At 36.7% G+C, this 21307-nt stretch overlaps 2 protein-coding genes across 3 annotated transcripts; both read right to left on the bottom strand.

Annotated features, from left to right (window-relative positions):
• Nucleotides 1-1334: 1334 nt before the first annotated feature.
• Nucleotides 1335-4760, bottom strand: LOC110784587 (mitochondrial phosphate carrier protein 3, mitochondrial). Of its 2 annotated transcripts, XR_008921689.1 has the most exons (7): nucleotides 4445-4760; nucleotides 4000-4361; nucleotides 3868-3911; nucleotides 3482-3696; nucleotides 3265-3389; nucleotides 3033-3150; nucleotides 1335-1621 (listed from the first exon to the last, which is right to left on the bottom strand). XR_008921689.1 is itself a non-coding variant. In XM_021989038.2 (6 exons), exons 1-6 carry the CDS (start codon nucleotides 4700-4702, stop codon nucleotides 3105-3107), a joined length of 1050 nt encoding a protein of 349 aa, XP_021844730.2. In that variant the 5' UTR covers nucleotides 4703-4760; the 3' UTR covers nucleotides 2870-3104. The 2 variants fall into 2 exon arrangements, 1 of the variants encoding a protein (XP_021844730.2); XM_021989038.2 differs by lacking the exon at nucleotides 1335-1621 and having other exon boundaries at nucleotides 2870-3150.
• A 727-nt stretch (nucleotides 4761-5487) lies between these two features.
• On the bottom strand, nucleotides 5488-20529 carry LOC110784633 (golgin candidate 6). Its single transcript, XM_021989089.2, has 20 exons — nucleotides 20287-20529; nucleotides 19276-19342; nucleotides 18679-18731; nucleotides 14872-14999; nucleotides 14743-14795; nucleotides 13152-13298; nucleotides 12992-13065; nucleotides 12840-12909; nucleotides 12253-12306; nucleotides 12075-12170; nucleotides 11561-11611; nucleotides 11390-11476; nucleotides 11164-11277; nucleotides 11016-11087; nucleotides 10701-10886; nucleotides 10393-10496; nucleotides 10202-10250; nucleotides 9672-9737; nucleotides 6436-7212; nucleotides 5488-6296 (listed from the first exon to the last, which is right to left on the bottom strand). Exons 2-20 carry the CDS (start codon nucleotides 19297-19299, stop codon nucleotides 5739-5741), a joined length of 2763 nt encoding a protein of 920 aa, XP_021844781.2. The 5' UTR covers nucleotides 19300-19342; nucleotides 20287-20529; the 3' UTR covers nucleotides 5488-5738.
• Nucleotides 20530-21307: the final 778 nt, after the last annotated feature.

Raw genomic sequence — 21307 nt, 5'->3', positions numbered from 1 at the left:
TCCGGCGCGACGCTATGGTTCTACGCCTTCTACTCTTGGTCTAGAATTTTTACTGACATCTCAATTTCGCTTTTCTACTGCGCTGAATTGTGGTTTCAGGGGTGTTATTGGCGGTCTAGGAGGTGGAGGATGGTGGGGTCGTGGGTCGACAGTGGTAAGGTGGTTCCGGGTGGGTGTTTCTGCGGTGTCTTGTATGTGGATCCACGGTGGTTGGGTTGACGATGAGAGTGCTGCAGGTGGTTGATGGTGTTTCATCACTTCATGGTTGATCAAAGGTGGTCAACAGTGTTAAAGGAAAGGGAATGAAAAACCCAGGGTAGGGTATCAACTTAGAGGCATTTGCAGGTAAGTGAAAAATAAAAGAGGGTGAAGGGAATGACAAAAAACGTCAAACAAACAACAATAACAGAGGGAATCATACAAGTTCATTCCTATTCCTTTTCCTGAAGACCCCCAACCAAACGCTCCCTTATACTTATTATCTTATTCTTTTCTTAGCCCTTAAACACTAAATCCATAACGTTACTCTAGGGAACTTTGATATGAGGCACATAGGAATATAGTAAGGTTACTCTAGAGGGAACGAAACAAGAATCAGAATCTATCAGTCAGTCAGAAATTAACAAGGGTCTTCAAAAGCTAAACGAAGATATAGCAAAAACAAGTGCTAAGTTTTGGGAACACAATATAATTCTAACATTATATTATATTGCAAAGTGAAATTTACGTTATTTACCGCTTTTATCACCCTTTCTAAACTGTTCACCGTAACTAATATGTTCGATCACGACTGATAAGATATTATGGAAAATTTAGATTATTTTGTTAGGTATCTTTAGTCAATCTAAACGCATCATTTCGACATAATGTTTAGTCTATATTATTTGTTCATTAAAATAAACTCAATAGTAATATCACAAAGTTTCAAACTAGTAAAGACCATCGAGGGATGATACCGGGCACTCTCTACTCTACGGATGTATGTTGGGCGCGATCTCGATCTCCAATCGAGATCACAAGGGAAGCAATTTGTTTTGTGACCAAATATTTGAGCCTCTGCAGATCTCGCAAATGTGATACTCTTATATTGAAAATTGTAGGGTTTCATTTTTCACGCCCCTATCCACGAGTGTCTAGTCCTCGTTGGACGCCTTTTGAGTGCGAATTTGACTAAAGGAATGTAGGAATTGTCTTGTTTGTGAAGGGGTCAACGAATGGGCCAAAGACGAGAGTCGCCAATGGATATTTATGGAGGAAGATAACTGACTGGATGTATTTTTCATGGATAATGACCCATTTCTTGGAAGACCAATAAGCAAAAGATAGTTTTAAAATCTTCCTATGTGAAGCTGAATATGTCACATACAACAAGCGAGCTGAAATGGCTATATGGAGTCTTATATGATTTGGCTGTGGATGTTCCTACTGTTGCGATAATACCAAAAATCAGAACAAACTTATCTGATTGGTGAACGGATTGATGAACAATTGTTGCGTCGTGGACACCCACTGTCCTAAAAACGATTATGCGCTACCTCCCAGTGCAGTAGAACAGAATGCGGTCGCCCTCCAGAATTGGTGCAACTCCGAGTTCGCGTGGACTCACAAAACCGGATGGAGTCTGTACATATGCCCAAAACCGAGAGAAATTTGAGAATAAGAAAACAATGTGTTTTTGAGAGAATTTTTTTGTAAAACGTTTCTGTGTATTGAAGGAATAAGCAGGAGATTGATTAAATAATCAATCTCCGAAAATATCAACAAACAAAAAGGGCAGAAGATTAAAGACGTTGCAACAATGTTTAAACCAAAACAGTCCGGTACCAAAAAGAATAGGTAAGGCCTACAAAACCACCCCACGCTCGTGCATCACATTCTCATGATCCAACGACCCAAACCCGACCCTACCGGCCGGAGCGCGTGTTATGTCCACTCATACCACTCTCACACTTTCTTAAACAAGAGTTACACTCACACCCCCAATGTATAAACATTGAGAATATGAAAAGTTCTTTCAATATGGGACAAAAATACTCTTCTCAGTTTACACTCATTTCTTTTGTATTTCCCAACAAGAACTTCCAACATCTACACCTATTGATCTTTTCTGTGATAAACAACCCAGCTTACTACCTACCATAAACTCAGGCTTTAAGTGAGAGAACAAAGCACCTTGAAATACACTGTCATTATATGAGGGAAAATGTGCAAGAAGGTTTTATCAACACAATTCATATCAAGTCCTTCTTACAACTACTCCCTCCGTCCCATAATTATCTTCCTGTTTGACCAAAAACACGGATTTTAAGAAAAGTGGAATATAGTACATGAAAAAGTGGAATAAAGTACAAATGATGATTGAGTTGTATGGAAAAGTGGAATAAAGTACATGTGAAAGAGAATATAGTACATGGGAAAAGTGGAATATAGTACATGGGTGGGGTTTTCAATTCAATTTTAATTAATATAGTACATGAGAAAGTGGAGACCTTAGTAGCCAAAATTAGAAACAGGAAGATAATTTTGGGACGCTCGTTTAGAAAAGCAGGAAGATAATTTTGGGACGGAGGGAGTAGCATGAATATCAACATGCATAATCACTTGTCTTCCAAGTTGGGACTTCTTAGAGGGCATGCTGCAACTTGAAAGGGGTGTAAAGAATGCAGTCATGTGAGTCTTAGGGTGTACAACATTCCCAAGTACCATGATACATGAGATCATTAGTCACATGATCCTAGATTGATCCTTGTTTTGTCCTATGTACAACTTGCTTTTTTGTTTGTTGATGGTCTAGGATTTATGTATAAAGTTTGGTTGCTGCGCAGCTTTGTAAGATAACAAACACAATACAAAAAGACAGAACTGGTGATTACCAGAAGAAAACCAAACTTTGAGCCTTTAAATTCTTTAGTTAAACATAATACAAAAAAATTATCATCATCACAACAGTACTGTTTATTTGTTTTTGGTATCTATAAATGAATCATGATAACCACGTCATAGAGTTGGAAAAAATAATGTAAAAAACTCGCCTTCTATCTGTCAAAACAGGTATTAGTGTACAAATCATGAGAAGATTGTCTATTGTTGACGAACACTCTGGTTCATTCTTTAGCTTCAATAGCAGGAGAGGCTCCACCGGTAGTTGGCCTATAAATCACAGAAAATGAAAGAAAAAGATGTGTTACAAAATATATTTCTAGGAAACCATACACCAGTATTATAAATATGACTCAATGTGAGAAGACAGAGTCAGGAACATACAGGCCAACAGACACTTTAAAAGCATCATAGATACCCCATTGAGCGCCAGTAAGGGTTCCGATCATGACTATACGAAGGGGAAGGCCACGCGTAAATAAACCCAATAGTCCTAACTTCTTCACAGCCTGCAGAATTCAATTGTGTTATTTAGAGTTATTGTCAACAGTGTTTAGTAAAGAATGATTTTATATAATAGGGATGAATCTGGTGAGCATACATCGCTAACAGATGCACCCTTAGCGTTGTTGAGGAAAGAAACCAAGTTGTCTGCAGGGTGTGATACAACAGCACAAAGTACACCAGCAACATATCCACCAGCAAAGCTAACTCCAAGCTGCAGTGTTTTGCTGCACTCGTCTTTAGGTGTAGGAATTGCATGCTTGTACATTAGCTCCACGATGGTCTCAAATGATGCAAACTTCATCATTGTATCTGCAATCAAAAGAAAGTCAATTAGCCAAAATCATTGAGCTAATTTCATAATACAATGTAAAGTAACTCAATCATATAAGCTAGCTAGTAACATCCAAATTTAGGTGTAAAATCCATTCTTCCTAAATAGGTCAATCTTATAGACATGAAAAGAAAAATAAGTTCACTTACATGGAATCTGACGGCCCCATAGAGGAACTAGTCCTTTGTACAATCTGTCAGAAAGTTAAAGTTCAATTCTTTAGGCAAGGAATTGTAGCAAGACAGTAATATTGAGATAAAGAAGGAAAGGCGAAATCATACCCCATAACACCTTCAGACTTGACAAACTTAGGGAGACCGTCAGACAGGCCTCGAGCAAAGCCAGGTTGAGTCTGCACACGAACTTTGACAGCCTCGAAAGGGCAAAGGGCAACATCAGCAATCACCTCTGCAGATGCTGAGCCAGCCAGGTATATCAAGGTTTTATACTTGGTCGCGTACTCAGGACCTGCAATATCTGAATAATACTTCTTGAAGAACTCATAACCCCCCATTTTAAAAGCTCCTTGAGCACTGTAACCAAGAAAAGTTGGAGCCCAACCCCTGAACAAGCCCTTGATCCCTTGCTCTCTCACCAAAATTCCAAACCCAGAGCTTATATTCTTATACTTTGCTGGATCAATCTGAAAATGTGGTAAAGTTTAAGGTCTCCTTCATATAGAAAGCACAAATGAAAATAAATACAAAGCAACATAACTGAAAGTACCTGCATATTACACTTGACAAGATCAAGAGGAGTGACAGCGGTATGAGTTAGACCACAACTGAGCATGCCACCAGCAGTACAAGCTGCATAAAATGCTGGTGAGTACATCTTTATCTTCTCACTCGGAGCTGCAACCATTATGCTATTCTTTGTCGACACTACTCCATTTGTTGTTGTAGCTGTTGTTGATGATGAGGAGGAGTATAGGAAGGAGGGAATCATAGAGGAGCGGCGAGAGTTCTCGGAGACCGCCATCATTAGCACAAACTATGTACAAGGTTAATTAGAAACTGATGATGGGTGGGAAGTTGTGTTCACTTGTTCATAACTTCATATAAAGAGTTGGAATTGTCTGAAAATTCAAAAGGCATATACGTGTTGACCAAGAAAACAGGAAAATCGTAAGCAGCCATGTATTATGCTTTGGTTTGAGCTTATGGGAATTTGGCACCTGCTGAAAATTGACTACAACAAAAGTTACAAAATACAGTTTCCTGCATTTACTTTTCATCCATCAAATTTGGACATTGTCAACTTTGTCTCCTCTTGAATGCTGGTAAACCTTGACTTCCTAATGGTCCGTTAAAAGTTATCATTCGATATACTTCGTGCAGATGTGCAACGGTTGTACTGAATATTCTCCATTCAACAAATGTGGTAGCTCTGTTCCTGCTCGTGTGCAGTTGAAAACTTAGGTTGGCCTTCTATTCAGACTTTTGGTGCAAATAGTTGCTCTAATTCACCCGTTGGATTATTCTCATCATTACAAGCATGGCCGGCTTTCGGACGAGAAACTTCCCTCCAAAAGAATCATGCGTGTAACTAGTCTTTTAGTCGTACAAAGTACTTTATTTATTTATTTATACTAGGTAAGAAGAAGGGATCTTACTGAACCAACACCTATCACAGGTAAGTCAGCCCAACTACGCAGCTCTTCACTTGAGTACTCCCAAGCATTTCGTAATTGATGGGACCTGACCTTGTGACCTCCAAGTCACAAGGTAAGTTCCCACCAACTTGTTGGTTATACGAAGTACATGATATGCCCAACTTGGTGAGTTGTTTTTACATTGAGCTTAGGTTGTGATAAATACAAAGTAATTTCAAGAGTAACTTCGAATTTGGGGTCGCACAGCGGATTATACTCCAATTCCTGTGCACCACCACAAATCAACTGTACAGCTGACTAGAAATAATTTACAGTACACAGTACTAACAACACAAATGGAAATAAATTAAGACATAATTCTGCAAGAGTAGATAAAAAACAGAGATTTTACATAAATAGCATAAATCAGTCCTCTTCTTCATCTTCATCATCATCATCATCATCGTCGCCGGGTAAGCCAGTATCATCTCCAACACCTTCAAGCAACTTGTCAACATCCTCTCCTAGTTCCAATAATCTTGCAGTAAGTCTCTCGACTTTGCTTTGCTCTTGTCCTAAGCAAACAAGCAAATCATTCAACTCTGCCTCACTTTCCTTCTGTGCTTCCTCTCTAACTTCCTCTTTAATTGCCTCAATATCTGGGTAAGAAGTAACTCCCCCACTTCTCAAAGACTTGGCCTCTTTATCAAGTTGAGAGTTGGCCTGTTCTAGACTGCAATAAGCATCAGATAAGCTCTTCAATTCAGATTCCATCTTACTGGCCAAATTCTGGTACATGGAAACATCATTTTCAAGTTTCGCGTTCTCATTCTTGAGCATCTCAAGACGCTGAGATGCTGCACGCACTTCTCTACGGTACGTCTCCACCTGGACTCTCTCTGATGGCCCACTAGTTTTTTGCTCAGACCTTGTTCCTGTCTTAGCCATGTCTTCAGCTAAGCTTGCATTGCGGCTTAGGAGATCCTTCACAACACATAAAATACTGTTCAGCTTAGCTTGCGTTTCAGAAAAGTGAAAACAATTTACTCAATAGAGAACACTAAAATTGGAAGGACATGAAACAGATTATGGTTTTAGTCCATTCAGACTTAATATAGTTTACCTGGATCTCAGAGCACTGTTTCTCCACGAAGGATTTGAGACGCTTGATATAGTCTCCATCAGTTTCTCCACTTCTTCGTTCTAATTCAGCAGGAACAACTGCAACCTTTGCCTTTGGATTGCTATAAACATCCACAAATCTCTCTCTTATGTTAGCCTCCAAGCTACCAACCAGGGCAACAAAGCCAGAATCAAAGAGTGACACCAAAATAGGATGCTCCTCATTATCATTCCTATTCTCTGACATACTAACATCATCTTCTTCATCTTCAATATCCGCCATACTAGCACCATTTGATCTAGTCAAAGGTTTGTGCTGTCCAGAAAGCTTCTTGGAGGAAAAAAGAAAGTTCCTTTGCATCTCATCGAACTTCAGAAAGTACGAGGTAAGCCCAGATTTTTGGCTGATTGCATCGACTATGCCATAAACATCCTTACCACTTTCAATACACTTGTTGTAAAGAACACACTCTCCCAAAAGAACAGCTGCTAGCCCCCGAGTACATACTGTTGCAGATTGATTTGAGAGCAACTCAAGAAGATAAGTGAGATGGGGGCGTGCATCAAGAAAACATTCCACTGCAGTTGGGCAATCAACAAGCCATATTATCAAAAGTTTTAGAATCATTTCTTGAATGTAGAGATCTGCTTTTCCACTTGACTTTCCATCTTTACTTTCCATGGAAAAAGAAACAGCCAAGTACTTCACCATACGGTGCATCAATGGCTCAGGAGTCCCCATAGACTGCATTGTTGCCCCCAGCTCAACTTTTATAGCCTGCAAATTGTAATTAGATACACAATGACATTTAGGCACAATATATCAAAATATTAGCATAAAAGTGTCCTGCTATAAGCAAATTAAGGTGAACCAGGAAAGACCAAGGGGTAAGAAGATACGGGTTTTCCAATCAAAACAGAAGTTTAGAAAACAGATATGGTTCTGAACTAAAAAGTAGCTTCACTGGTGGCAGTTCATCAATTATTCCTAAATCCTTGACCCTTCTGCCCACAACAGATCTACAACCATCAAATCTCTGTTTTATTTTCACTCTCCTCATAATCAAGTAAATCAACAATAGATCTACAATTATCAAATAATCTCTGTTTTATAATATATACTCTGTATATATATAAATAGTGTTTGATCCTTGAAGAGATTTTGCCGAGGCGGCTTTCACCAAGTGTTGCTATCGTGGAAGGTAATTCCTTCTCTGTTCCATTGTTCCTTACCCTTTCTCTCTCCTATCGGAGCTCCTTGCCGTCTGGAAAACCTCTGTCCAAGATATTGTTCCATTGTAGTGACAAAATTCGAGTACTAGATGATAGATGGAAGAGAGAAAAAGTGAACTACAAAAAGAGAGAAGATTAAAGGATGTGTTAATTGGGAGGAGAAACTAAAACAGGGTATGGTGTTGCAGGAGTCCAGAGGTTAGGAAAAAAGGATATTATAATAAAAAATAATAAACAAAAAAGAAGGGTTAAATAGGGAACATTAGCGTGAACGCGCCCCCACCATCAAAAGATGGTGTGACCCAGTCACTTAGTTTGGGCAACCCAATAGGTTAGACATTTTCAGATACCAAACTGTCAGAAACCAGGTCTTGGTCTAGCCACTATCAAGCTTGCAGACACACTCTCATACCCCTAGTTGATCTCTCTACTCCTTCCCTGGACTGGACCAAAAGAACCTCTCATAAGCTTCTCCTTCATCCGTGATTGTTATTTGGGAGGGCAATACGGATACACAAAAGTAGGAAGCGGTTATGAATTAACATAACTAAGACATCAAAAATGGCAGATTATAAGGAAGAAGAGGATGATTTGATAATTAGCTCGAAAATACAGAAAATGCAAATGATACTCAAGCTTTCAAGCTCTCCCAAATGAATTCTCAAAAGTTAAACCAAATTCTCAACAATATTCAGCATAACGTTTCCTCACTAATATAGCTACCCGTAAATAAGATACTACCTAGAGTGTCCCCTCACCTTATTAATCCATTACAGAAGCCAACCATTCTTAGAATCCATGGTTCTCACAGGAAATTTTGGTTGTATTGCCTCTTCTTTTTCTATCTATTGCATCTTCAGAATAGTCTATATCTTAAAATTAAATTTGTAGTAAAATTTTAAGGATTTAAGCATTTGGAATAAAGCTGCAGTAGCAAAGTTGTTCCCTGCGGTGGCTCTGGAGAAAGACAAGTTGTGGATAAGATGGATTAACTTATACTATGTAAAACATAGAGATATCAGATATCTGGAGCGTGAACATTCCTGCTGGTCTGGAGTGCAGAAAGGTTCTAGTGGATAATACAAATACTCAAAGTTTTGCCCACAATGATAAGTGTTATTAACAAGTTTTATAAACATCTAAGAGGAGATTTTGTCGCTGTTGATAATGAGGGGAAGTTGTCATATCAGGCTAGTAGAAGGAAATGGAAGCAGGTTTTTCTCCATAGTATGCTCTACAGAGGATTTTGTAGACAGCTTAGGGCTAAAAGGAAACAAAAGCTCTTTTGTAATACTATTATGTTTTTAAGCTCATATGAAAAGTGGCATGCAGATATAATAGTGATCTTCAAGATATTCTGTTGATTTGATTTGGTGCTTGAACATGAGTTGGTGGGAAGGCTTTAAGACTTCAAGATATTCTGTTGATTTGCACCAGTTTAGGAGTTGTTTGTAGTAGTGGTTAAGTTTTGGTGTTTATTTGTTAAACTAAGTTGGCCTCAATTGGCTTGTACCTCTCTTTGGTAATCAATAAAAGTCTCTCATTAATTGCCAAAAAAAGGAATATCATAGCAGAATCTCAATCTTCAGCTAGTATAAGGGGTAAAGGTTGTGTACATTTGATGAATTGATGTCCCCAAACCTTGCCTCAAAAGGATTAGGTGGTTTTTCTTCTTGTTGTGTTAATAGCACAATCTCAGAATGTAGAGGCATAAATTAGCAAGTCAAAACGATAAGCCAATTAAATTGATTGCTCCATAATTGTTCCCATAAGTAACATAACTACCAAACTACTTCTTCATTTATTCATTACTTAATCCATATGTGATACTGAGATTTTGAGACAGAAAGATTTGCACCAACAGAAAAGGATACTCAGTTACACACTAACACTGTGTTACTAACACTATATTACAGAGGAAAAGCAATCAAGCCTTACAAGAATGAGGCGTGCGGACTTCTCGGTATAACTAGTACAGGGAAAGAAAGAAACAAGAAAGTATACCTTTTCTTTGCACTGGGCGTTGTCCTTCAGCATATGAGACAAAACACTAGCAGCCCGTGCACAAATCTGCACCAACAAACATAAGTTGCTGACTGGTTTACCAAGTAACTAAAATATACAGATGGAAATTGAAGGAAGTATCATATTAGAGCTAAATATGGTACGTTTAAAAAAAACAGGGACCATAATCAAACAAATACAATGTTTTTTCTGTTCCTTTTCCCCTTTTCTTTCATAGGAAAGAGGGCTCTTGGAGGTTATAGTGAGAGTGAGATATCATTTTATATTTGGGAGGCCTACACGATAATTACATGCCGCTTAAGTTCCCTGAATGTCAACACTGCTTAGGCAACTATTTGGAAAACAGCAAGACTAACAGTTAATGTTCAAGATTGATTCATGAAGTCAGCCACAAACATAGGTTTACATTTTGTTACAAACACCATCACAAAATGCACTTGTATAATCCTATTATGTTAATTTTTACAGGTTCTTTAATAATCCACTGATGAATCATATATCAAAGTTACCTCAAGATCGCCATCACTTTCACTCATTGTCAGACCATGGAGCAACATACTGCAAAATAGAAATCAATTATGAGTAACTGACAAACTTGATCAAACAATACAGCAAACAAAGCAGGTGAAAGAGAGCATCAATTCAAATTTAACTTTATCAGCAAGAGAAAAGAATTGACTCTGGCATGTCAGAAAAGAACCTTCCGAATGACATGTTTACATCGTCTTCCAGCGGCGCATGAGCCATTGACTGTGGCTGGGGAGTCAATGTGGATGCTAATAGTCTCTGACCATCAGGATTGTTCTGTTTCAAGCAAGATAGATTAAAAATCACTTCTAACCATAAGTGAACAAGTAAGCCCTTCCCAACTCCCAAAACACTAATATTAACAAGCTTCTGGATGAGGTAGTGGTTTCTTTAGCACTACCTGTTTGTAATTCTCTCCCCGTTCTTTTCCCACTACATTCTTTTTAATACTTGGTGATGTACATGCTTTAGGGTACCTACCTCACAAAAGTTCTTGAAAACATAATCAGCATTGACAAACTCTTGCAGGCTAGAAGTTCGCAAAATGATTCGAAGAATGGAATTTAGAGCAAGTTCTACTTGTGGCTCTTCTCCAAGCACTTTACTAGCAAGCTCATCAACGTTCTTAGGATGTCGAGCAATTAAATCACCAATACAGTGTAGCGCCTGAAACAACATAGCAACACTATTGTGAAAATTGTGATTGCACATACCACCAGCAGAGAAGATAGCAGCAAGAAGAGTAGCATACAGTTGTATCATCAACAGAGAACTGAAAGGAAGAATATATCATACCGCACAACGAACAGTAACTGGAGCCCATTGGCTCTCAACTCCTAGCATAAGAAGATGATCCAATACCTTTCTCTGCAAGAAACCACTATAAGATATGGTAAGCTTCTAGAGGAATATTAATCCCCATGAGACGCAAGGTTTGACAAACCTGAACCAAGACTGTTTTGTTGGTCATACAATTTGTATCTTTCCCTGATTCAGCTTGTGGGCCACTGGCGATTAGCAGATTAACAGTCTCCAACGTGCTGACCAGATTGATTGTCTACTGGTATGATGGTTTTTCCAGGAGATTGAAAGATACCAATGAGTTATTCAGAATACATAGTATAATTATTATAAGCAAACAAATAAATCAGGTTCCATAAGTTTCCAACCTTCTGCTGTGTAAAGCTATAAGAGACTCCTCGCAACTTCAAAAGTGATACAACAGGATCAAATCCTAGTGTCTCCCTCAAAAGAGTCTAATCCACATGTGCGATAGGACGTAGTTAGCAACAGAATATAGTCAATATACCACCATTTCAACAAATTGAAAAGAAATTCACCTGATTAGAGGTATTGTTACGCAAAATATTATTCAACAATTGAAGACAATCCTGTGGGGCAATTAAAGTAAGCATAAGCTCTAAGCACCTTTAAAGCTAGCATAAGATTTCATACACTATCAAGATAAAACCAAAAAAACGTGACATATTGACAATAAATTTCCAAAAATTCAGAAAACAAGGAGAAGAAAAGCCTCAGAGCTCTAAGTTCAGAAAATTTCCAAAATTCATTTCTATCATAATATCAGGTTAAGAAAGGATGTTTTATCTCTCAAAGACTGAACAAGAGAGAGAGAGAGAGAGAGAGAGAGAGAGAGCACATGATTTGCATAGTTGAATAATGTCATGCATTTCACTTGTTCACTTCTTTTAGGTACACTATTCCTCTACGGAGAAAACTCATTTCTTCTTAATATTTATACGGAGTATAAATTTATTTATATAAAAATTAAAAAACAGATTCTCAAAGAATGGGACAATGCAAAATAGCACACAGTATGAAATCAGCTCTCACCTGAACAACAACTCCACCATCCGAACCCCCTTCCTCTTTCATAATGGTAAATATCTTCTCAAAAGCCCCTTCAAACACTACTATTTTTTGTATTTCCTGCAAAAAAGAAACATTAGTTAGTAAGTAAAAGCAATGCATGCCATCTTCTGAAGTAAAATTTCAATATTGGAGTTCCAACCTCTGCTTCACGAGTCAGGTATGTAAGAAGAAGCAAGGCCTCATTGCGGATAACCTAGAAAAACGACCAAACAAAAGGTTTCAGCAAGGCCAAAAAGAATATCAGGATGGAAGCAAACAAAAATAAAAGGTAAAGTAAGAGAAAAAAGAAGCATTTTGGACATGGAATATGTAGGCAATCATTATATAATACTTCCTCCATTTTTTAATAATTGCACCATCTTGGTTTTAGCACTATTCACATATTCTTATATAGTTATTTTTTGTGATTTATATGCAAGGAAAAATATATTCATGTGGGATCTTGTTAGATTCGTCTCGAAATATACTTTCAAATTATCAAATTTTTATAACTTTTTAAAATGTATAATGAGAGATATTAGTGGTTAAAATAGTGCATTGGCAAGCGTGAAATCACAGATGGTGCAATTAAAAAAAAATGGAGGAAGCATAAAATAGGGATGTCCCGGGGTATATTGACATCCAACTTAATCTTTGTATGAATAACTGAATGTAAAAACCTACAATAAACTATGTCAGACACGTCAAAAAATCCAAGAAGAAATAAATTTACATCAACATATTTACCTCACGGTCCATCAGCATGTCCATCAATCGAGTTATACCTCGAGGAATAGCCAAAATTGACTCTTGTAACCTGGACATCAGCACATTATAAATCTCTATAGAACTCCACAAATAATACTGTACAAAAGGGAAATATACAGGTAAACAACTACCTGCTTAGCGAATTTGTGAGAAGGGCTGTCAAAACTTGGAGCGTGTAATATCGCACATAAAAGTCATCCTCTGCCTGAAAATTGGAAGAAAATTGCATATTAAACAGGCATGACCTCGGTAAATTACATGGCTAAATGAATGAGAAACAACATTTCTTACCAACAAGCTAAGAAGGAGAGATATGTTGTCTACTTCTCTTGATAGTAAATCAGCATTCATTTTGGATGGCTCCACTTCAATCTTTGCCATTTTTGCATGATTAAGAGGAGTTAAAGAACTAACAAGGGTTTCTAAAGCACCACGGACCTGTATGCATCCAGCAGATAACATGTTAGTGACTCAACATGCGGCTATGAAGACAAAATCTAATGGGCTTTGTCCAGCTTATTAAACCAATCAGAAATGGTATTTACTAGATAAAATTGAAAACAAGTTTTCCATTGAAGCACAGTGGAGTAAAGCAATGGTAAGAAAGTTATCAGTGTCAATATGTTAGGAATTTTTTTTACGAAGATAGTATAACTGTGTGAATAATGCAACAACCCCCCCCCCCCCCAACCCGACGATCTGGATTCTGGAAGTTAAAGTATAACTGTGGTTGCAAGCTTGAACAGATATGTTTAGCAAAGATACACAAACAAATACATCCCCAGCCCCAACTCTCAGGTAAGCACAAGAGAAAGGAGCAGGGATGTAGTTTACTTTCTGTCTTTATCAGTGGTAGAGAAGTAGATATTGTCAAACAACAACAACAACAACAAAGCCTTAGTCCCAAAATGATTTGGGGTCGGCTAACATGAATCGTCATAGGAGATCGTCATGTGACCAATCAAACCAGAAAGGAGCGGGAAGTTAAAAGAATAAACAAGGAAGAGGAAGAAAGTGGAATTAATGAACTACATATTGCCAGAAAATGAATAATCACGAAGCCACATTAATAGAAAAGGAATTTTATTAATTCCAAGTATTATACAGAGGGATTAATAGTGGTTTTATACTACAAGCTGTCCCCCTTTAATAAGACTTCATCTACAGATTTCAAAATCCTCATCAAATCACACGTAATTTATTAAGCCTGGTGTATCATCTTCAAATGCATAAACTTAGCTCCTACCAGCAACTCTACAAACAATTTTTTACTAGCTGATTATAATTTAAATATATTATTCATGCAAGAAAAATAATGAAACCTACAGTTCAAAATCAAATGTCAAACTTAGTCAGATACACAGCTTGCATATCAGAGCCCACTAGAATTCCCAAAGCTGCAATGAGTTCAACATCCAGAAGGATTGGGTACATTAAGATTTGCCTCTCATCTTCTCGGTTAACACAGCAAATAAGCTTTAAGAAAAACATTATGTCCAGGGACGAGTCTAGTGGATTGACAAAAGAGAGGAAAACAATAAATGCTTTTAAGGAGTATGTTTGAACAATCATAAAGGAGTGTGGTGAAGAACTTTCATAAAGAGTGTATTTTAGTTTCCAGGAAAAACATTGACCGGTATTAAAATTATAAATACTACGTAGTAGATATTTGAAATGAATCCAACAAGATACCACATAATAATGTTTTTTCATATATATCAGTGGGGGAAAAGTCATTTTGACATGATAACATCTTAAAGCGTTATATATGACAGTGGAGATACATAAAGTGACCATATAATAAGCACATACACAGTATCACATGCATAACCAAATGTTAATAGATAGTTAGATACAAAACTAAATAAATGAGAATTCAAACCATTTCCACATCATCTCGCTCATCCTTCAGCACACTTAGTAATACAGGCAAGCCTACATATCCAAAAAAAAGAAATCAATCCAATGTATTGTAGCCTAGAAAAATTCAACAAAGAGACAAATAACCAACCCATTGCTCCAAAAGCTAATTGTGCAGAATGGTTTTCTGCAACAACAGATTGAAGCTCGACCAATGCCATCCGCCTATCCTCAGCCTTGGTACCATTATTTATCCGATCAAGCAACCGTTCAACATAACTATCAATCAAATAGAACCAGTAATACAGCATATAATAAGTTAGCACTAGAAAATTCACCGACATAACAATAATACTATTCACGAAAATTGCTGGCTCCACAACTTAAAAAGGCAACATAAATCTCCTAACAGTTAACACCATACATACATGCAGATATCGGAGAATCTAAGCTCTATAGTTTCCATCACTCCTTTCAGAGCTCAAATAGGCCCAGCTCTGCACCACCACGTCTATTACCTTGCCCAGTTACCTTCTCTCCCCCGATATTATTTTTTAGCAAAGCTAATCGGTAAATTTGCAGAAAATTTAATTGTTTGATAGAATGCTTGCTAGAGGTGTCGGAAACTTCTTGGTACTTGGCAGAGGCCGTAGAGCTAAGGGTGTGTTGAAAAAATAATTTTTGCTGGTTCACAAACAGTTTAACAAGAGAAGAACCAACCACGTGATGGAAGGAAGAAGTGGCAGCTAAGGTAGAGGCTCTCGTCTACATGGTCATTCTTAATAAAACCAGTAACACTAATAAGCTGGATAACGTACCACAAAAGATAAATTCCCAAAATATGTGTCATATGCTTTCATGAAGTGGAGACAGCTGACAGCCTCTCTTACATTGCCCTTTCCTACAAAATGAGGTTGAGGCACTTTCAGGTATTTTTTCAAAATTTTGGCATGGCTTTCAATTTTGGAGGGATTTTGAAGGAAGAAAACCTTTAGTGTTTAGAAGGCAAGGTTAAAAGTTTGTGCTGTTTTGCATCATTGGGATTACTTGATGCAAGAGCCATTCAAAATGCAGACTCTTCATCACAGATTTCCACAGAATAAGTGATTACATGGCATTTGTCAATAATATTATATTCAAGAATTGTAATGTTTCAATTTTTTTTGATTGGTGGTCTCCTGAGTCAACTTGTCCTTAAACTATTTCTGTTCTATAATTTCTCCAATAACTCACTTGAAACCAAAAGGTGGAAAAATATCCAAAGAAAACGATGATATATCTAGCTTTGTAATAAGAGACTTTAACTGGTTACAAATTATCGAATTTCCTTCATCAGCATCAAATTTACTTTCCTTTTCATTTTTTATGAAAAAGTTGTCAGAAAGTACCTAATAAAATATACTTTTCTGGGAAAAACTACCTTATAAAAAAAAAGTTAACTTTTAAGTTTTTATTTTTGTGAATCAATCGGAATCCAAGAAGTTGACTTCATTTTTTCCAGCGTTGACCGATCAAAAGACTTGCACTCTTTTTCCCCTTTTTGTTCTTTTTTTCCCTCCCTTTCTTATTCCTCTCCTCGCTTTTGTCCTTAATACTACTTCTTTGCTCCATTTCTTCGAAATTTATACTACAAATTCTTCATTTATTCAAATTGGTTGCTCCCGTTACAATTAAAGCTAAGATCAGCAAGATAATTGTAAAACCTCCCTCTTATCATTTCCCAATTTGTCAAAAAAAAAAAAAGTAATTATAGGTCAATTTAGGGTTTGTTAGGGATTAAATTCAATTCTTCTTGTATTTAACAAAATTAGATAGAAATTCTTCAGGAAACATATCCTCTAAAAGCCTATCTTCAAAACATATAGGTTTCAAGTGTCACTGGAGGTGTAATTGTGGGCTTCTTGTTGCAAAATTATAGCCTTGACTTGTGCCCATTCTTTTCTCTTGATGTACAAAAGAAAAAAGCTACTTCGTATAGCCCATTCTAAATTTCATAACCACTAGTTCTATTGCAGTTTATGCTTCAAAGAAGTATGTCTTACCAAGACGCCAAATGAAAAACATACAGAAAGATGGTTAAATGTCAACTAAACTGTTGTTATTAAACAGGCACTAAAGTTTTCTGGAAATTGCAATTCATCGCGTGCTCTGACTCCACTACAATAGAAGTCTCCATCTGAATCCTAATCTCCATTGATAATAGTCAACTATTTTAATCTCCATAATGCAAATGCTTATGAGTCCTTAATCCAGTGGATCCATCATCAATGTAAATGAGGAGAGAGAAAAGGAAGGAAGATGAAAGGGAGGTAAGGAGAACCAACAAATGGGCGGGGGGAGGGGGAGGGGTGGGTCACATGCAAGTCACGTGATGGGCCAATATTAGGTATTTCAACTACCCGGATTCCGGCTAAAGGTACCTTTTCGCGAGAAAAAAAGTAAAAGATAGTAGAGCCACTTCTCTAAAAGTGATAAGCAGTTTGTCACAAATATCCTATATTTAATCTTTACTCTTTCAATCAAATTACTTGGCTTGAACCTATATGGAAAGTTTATCTCTCGGTTTCTTTTCTTAAACTCTCCCCCCGCCCCACCCAAGAACCCACATGCTAATATACCTTCCCACAATTGTCCATCTATAAAATTATAAGTTTCTCATACCTATCATATATAATCAACTGAGCCTCAAAATGCATTCAATTCAGGTTTAAACTACTGAAATGTGAAGTTGTGGACTGTCATTCTGATAATAACTACTCCTTCCTTCCGAAATTAATAGTGTCACAATATAATTAGAGATATGACACAATTTTACGTATACCCTTTATCACTCAACCTTAACAAGAGTATTTTGGTAAGCCAACGACCAGCCATAATTTTTTCAACTTTTTGAACACATCCTAAAACAGTAAATGCAACTATTATTTTCGGAAGGAGGGAGAAGTTACACCAACTATAAATCCAACCATCTCTCACAGAAAAGTACTCCCTTTGTTTTGTTTTGTTTTGTTTCATGTACCCAATTTCTGTATCTTGATAGCATTTCAAAAAAAAAAAACGTAGTTCTTGATAGCATTTCAAAAAAAAAACGTAGTTATCTTGATAGAAGATAGGGGTAATATTGCCGCTTCCTCTCTCTCCCTCTTTTCTTCCCTCTTTTTAGGGTTTACAAAAGTTAAGAGTTTTTGGGGCGGAAATAACCAAATTTCTTCTCTTCAATTCTGTTTTATTCTCTTTGTGTTATATCTCAATAAAACTACATAGTTTCAGACTTTCAGTGTAGTAAGTACCCCTATGGTGGGTTTGATTCGAGTTAAGTTTTGTGTGTTTAGTTTAGTTCAGGTTGTTTCTTTGGTAAAGATTCGTGCGGATCGAAGAGGAGGTCAATCTTTCGACTATAATAAGACGAATCACACGGAAATCATATTTGTCACGGCTACAACAGATTTATAGATCCCCTCGTCGAAAAAGGTTGTAAATCACAGCGATATAAAATAGGGTGTACAAAATGTTTGATATACTACGATCGTAGTTACGGTGAAATGAAGTTTTTATTTGATTCGGTTGTTACATATTTGTTAGATTCAATTCTTTATGTAGATGTCGTATGACTTTTTATTAATGAATTAATTTGATTATCAAAAAAAATGTACCCAATTTCTGTAAAGGGTGTGTGTTTTTTTTTCTATCTACTTCTACTTTAATTTATATTTTGGCAATCATATTTTACTATCTTACCCCTTTCCCATTACAATTACACCTTTTACACTCTCTTTTACACTTTACCCACCTTTTTCTTACACCCACCCCTATTACCCATTATTTTACTACCTCTTTCTTACTATTTACACTTTTTTCTCACCTCTCCTAGAAACAAGAGTCTACAGTAATTGGATATAACAAAAAAAGAACAACGGAGAATGTAAATTAGACATTAAAAAGATGCACAACAGCTCACCTGTCTTCATTCGAAGTAGCATTATCATTTCCGAAAACACGCCCAACAACTCCCTGTAAAAAATTTGCCACAACTTTGTAATACTCTTTATTTATGTTAAGCAATAGTTAACATACAATGCAAAAAGACGCATTGACACCCAATGCCTACACAAATAACTCAGGAAATTCACCCTTCATAAAGTAAAAATGAATACAGACTTGTAACACATGTTTTGTCAACATTAACATCAAAATTACCCCATATCTCCAATGGTTATAAAGAGACTCGTGTCTAAGGTAGAGTAAGGTAGCTGCATTCATGGAGCCTTATCCCATAGAAAACAAAAAGGCTATTTCCAGGAAGATGCATTGCATAAAAAGTATGCAAAACCCTGAGAAATCGTATGCCCCTACTCAACACTATGCTTGATATTGATCCATTTAATAATATAGAATCATACAATAGACAGGGGAAATCTCTCTAAGGACAATTTATGATTCTTGTTTAGTGCCAATAAAAGCAAAAATACTACTATTACATATATCATCGCACCCAAAATCGTAGATGACATGTGAAAAATGATAGATGACATGTGAATAAAAGATTGAGATGAACCTTGTATCCAGATACAAAATCCATCCTGCTTGACTTGCCAGTTCGATCTGATCGTGTTCGCGTTAACCTGAACATCAGTAATTGTAATCACAGAGAAATAGTAACTAAAAATTTTTAACACCAATTTATTAAACTAATTATTTCTTATCAAAAGGTCAAATTTTAAGCCTTGCAGCTCTTTATTATCAAGCTACCAATAGGAACATGGTCCATAATTAGTCTCACCATAGTTAGGGACTATATATTCAACTTTTTATCACTTCATTTAATGCATAAATAATCATTTGGGAAATTGGAAAGTTACACTCCTAAGTTAAAGGGTCTTAAGGTCTTGGTTTAGGCCTGTCATTGAGCCAGGGAAGGAGGTGCGGGAAGGCCCATATTCATAGTTTCCAATCCTGACATAAAAGGGTTTATAGACGAAAGCTTGCGAAATTAGGAAGAATGGTTGAAGTGGTTCATCGGTATTGATGGTTAATCATCAAATTTAAGGCATCAAGGATTCGGATATAACCTAATATACTATCTTCTAATGAGAAAAACCACCACTACCACCAGGTCCACCACCTACATTTCTTCAAGCTCCCAAATCAACCAACCTCGTAAATTACATACTTAGTATAAAATTAATTCAATTAATCAAAACTTTAGTATGCCCTTAATTGTTGCACTTTTCTACTGTGCTCCAACCTTAATAAAACAAATCACTGGGATTTAATGAAAAACAAATTGAAAAAAAAAAAAGAGGACAATACGATTTTCAACTACAACTATGAACTGGGTATAAACTAATTAGGGAGAAAAAACACAGCAAAACAAACCCAACAGAACATATTAAATAACAAGATTTCATCATGTGAAACGATCATATCAGGAAAAAATCCATCATCCCCACATGAGACAAGACACATTCGGATCTTATTAAAATAAAAATAAAACAAACAGAAAAATTCCAAGAAATTGATACAAAACAGAAAAGTGAAGAAAATAGATGAGGCGAAGAAGCTATACGCTGTCGTCAACGCCGAGAATAGCGGCGGCGGAGAAGGAGAGGTGGTTCGAAAATTCCCTCAAATTGAAAATCAATAATGGCGGAGGCACCGCCGACAAGAGGTGGTGATACAACTGCAAGCAAGACGGTGGTTTTATTGGACGGAGTTGTTTGAGAAGAGTAAGAGGCAATCAGAACTCCGGACGAAGAGATGAACAGCAGATGCGAGTTGGAGTTTGAGGGGAGAGCAAATTCTTTTGTTATTTTACTTTTTTTTTTTCAACTTTTTCTTCTTTTTTATTACGGAGTAAAAAAAAAAATTCTTTTTTTGACAGTATTACGGAGTAAATCTGAATTTACAGTTACTACACAAAAATCTAAACTACATGCTCCCTCCGTCCACTCGACCCGGTTTGATCGGTACAGAGTTTAAGGGATTTGAATTGAATTATTTAATTTAATAGGTAGGAGTAGTTGATAGTGGGGTACTCACCGTCAAAAAAAAAAAATAGTGGGGTACTCCCTCTGTATTTATAAAAATAAAAAAAAAATAGTGGGGTACTCCCTCCGTATTTATTTAACAGATACACTTGACCGGGCACGGGTATTAAGAAGAAGAATTTAATGAAATAAAGTAATAAAACAAGTGGGGTTGGTTAGATATTTTAATAAGTAAAACAAGTGGGGACCATATCATTTTAAGGGGTGGAGAGTGGGAGTGGTGTGTAGATAGATTATTTAATTAGATGTTGGGGTTGATAAGTTACTAAAAATGGCAAGTGTATCTCTTAAATAAATAAGGCCGGAAAAGGCAAGTGTATCCCTTAAATAAATACAGAGGGAGTATTATTTTAATGTAGTTAGTAGGAGGTGGGTTAAGAGGTGGGGTTGGAGGAGAGAAGGGGTGGAATTTTTAATTATTTTTTGTATGGAGTATGGGGTAGGTGGGTTAATAGGGGTGGAGTGAGAAATAATATAATATTGTTAGAATATTTCCATTTTTAGAAACATGTCAAGTATTAAGGGACGGCCCGATAAGGA

Source organism: Spinacia oleracea, chromosome 5 (assembly GCF_020520425.1).
Source record: "Spinacia oleracea cultivar Varoflay chromosome 5, BTI_SOV_V1, whole genome shotgun sequence".
Taxonomy (NCBI): domain Eukaryota; kingdom Viridiplantae; phylum Streptophyta; class Magnoliopsida; order Caryophyllales; family Amaranthaceae; genus Spinacia; species Spinacia oleracea.
Note: the sequence above shows the minus strand (reverse complement) of the source record. Positions and strands in the feature narration are given on the sequence as shown.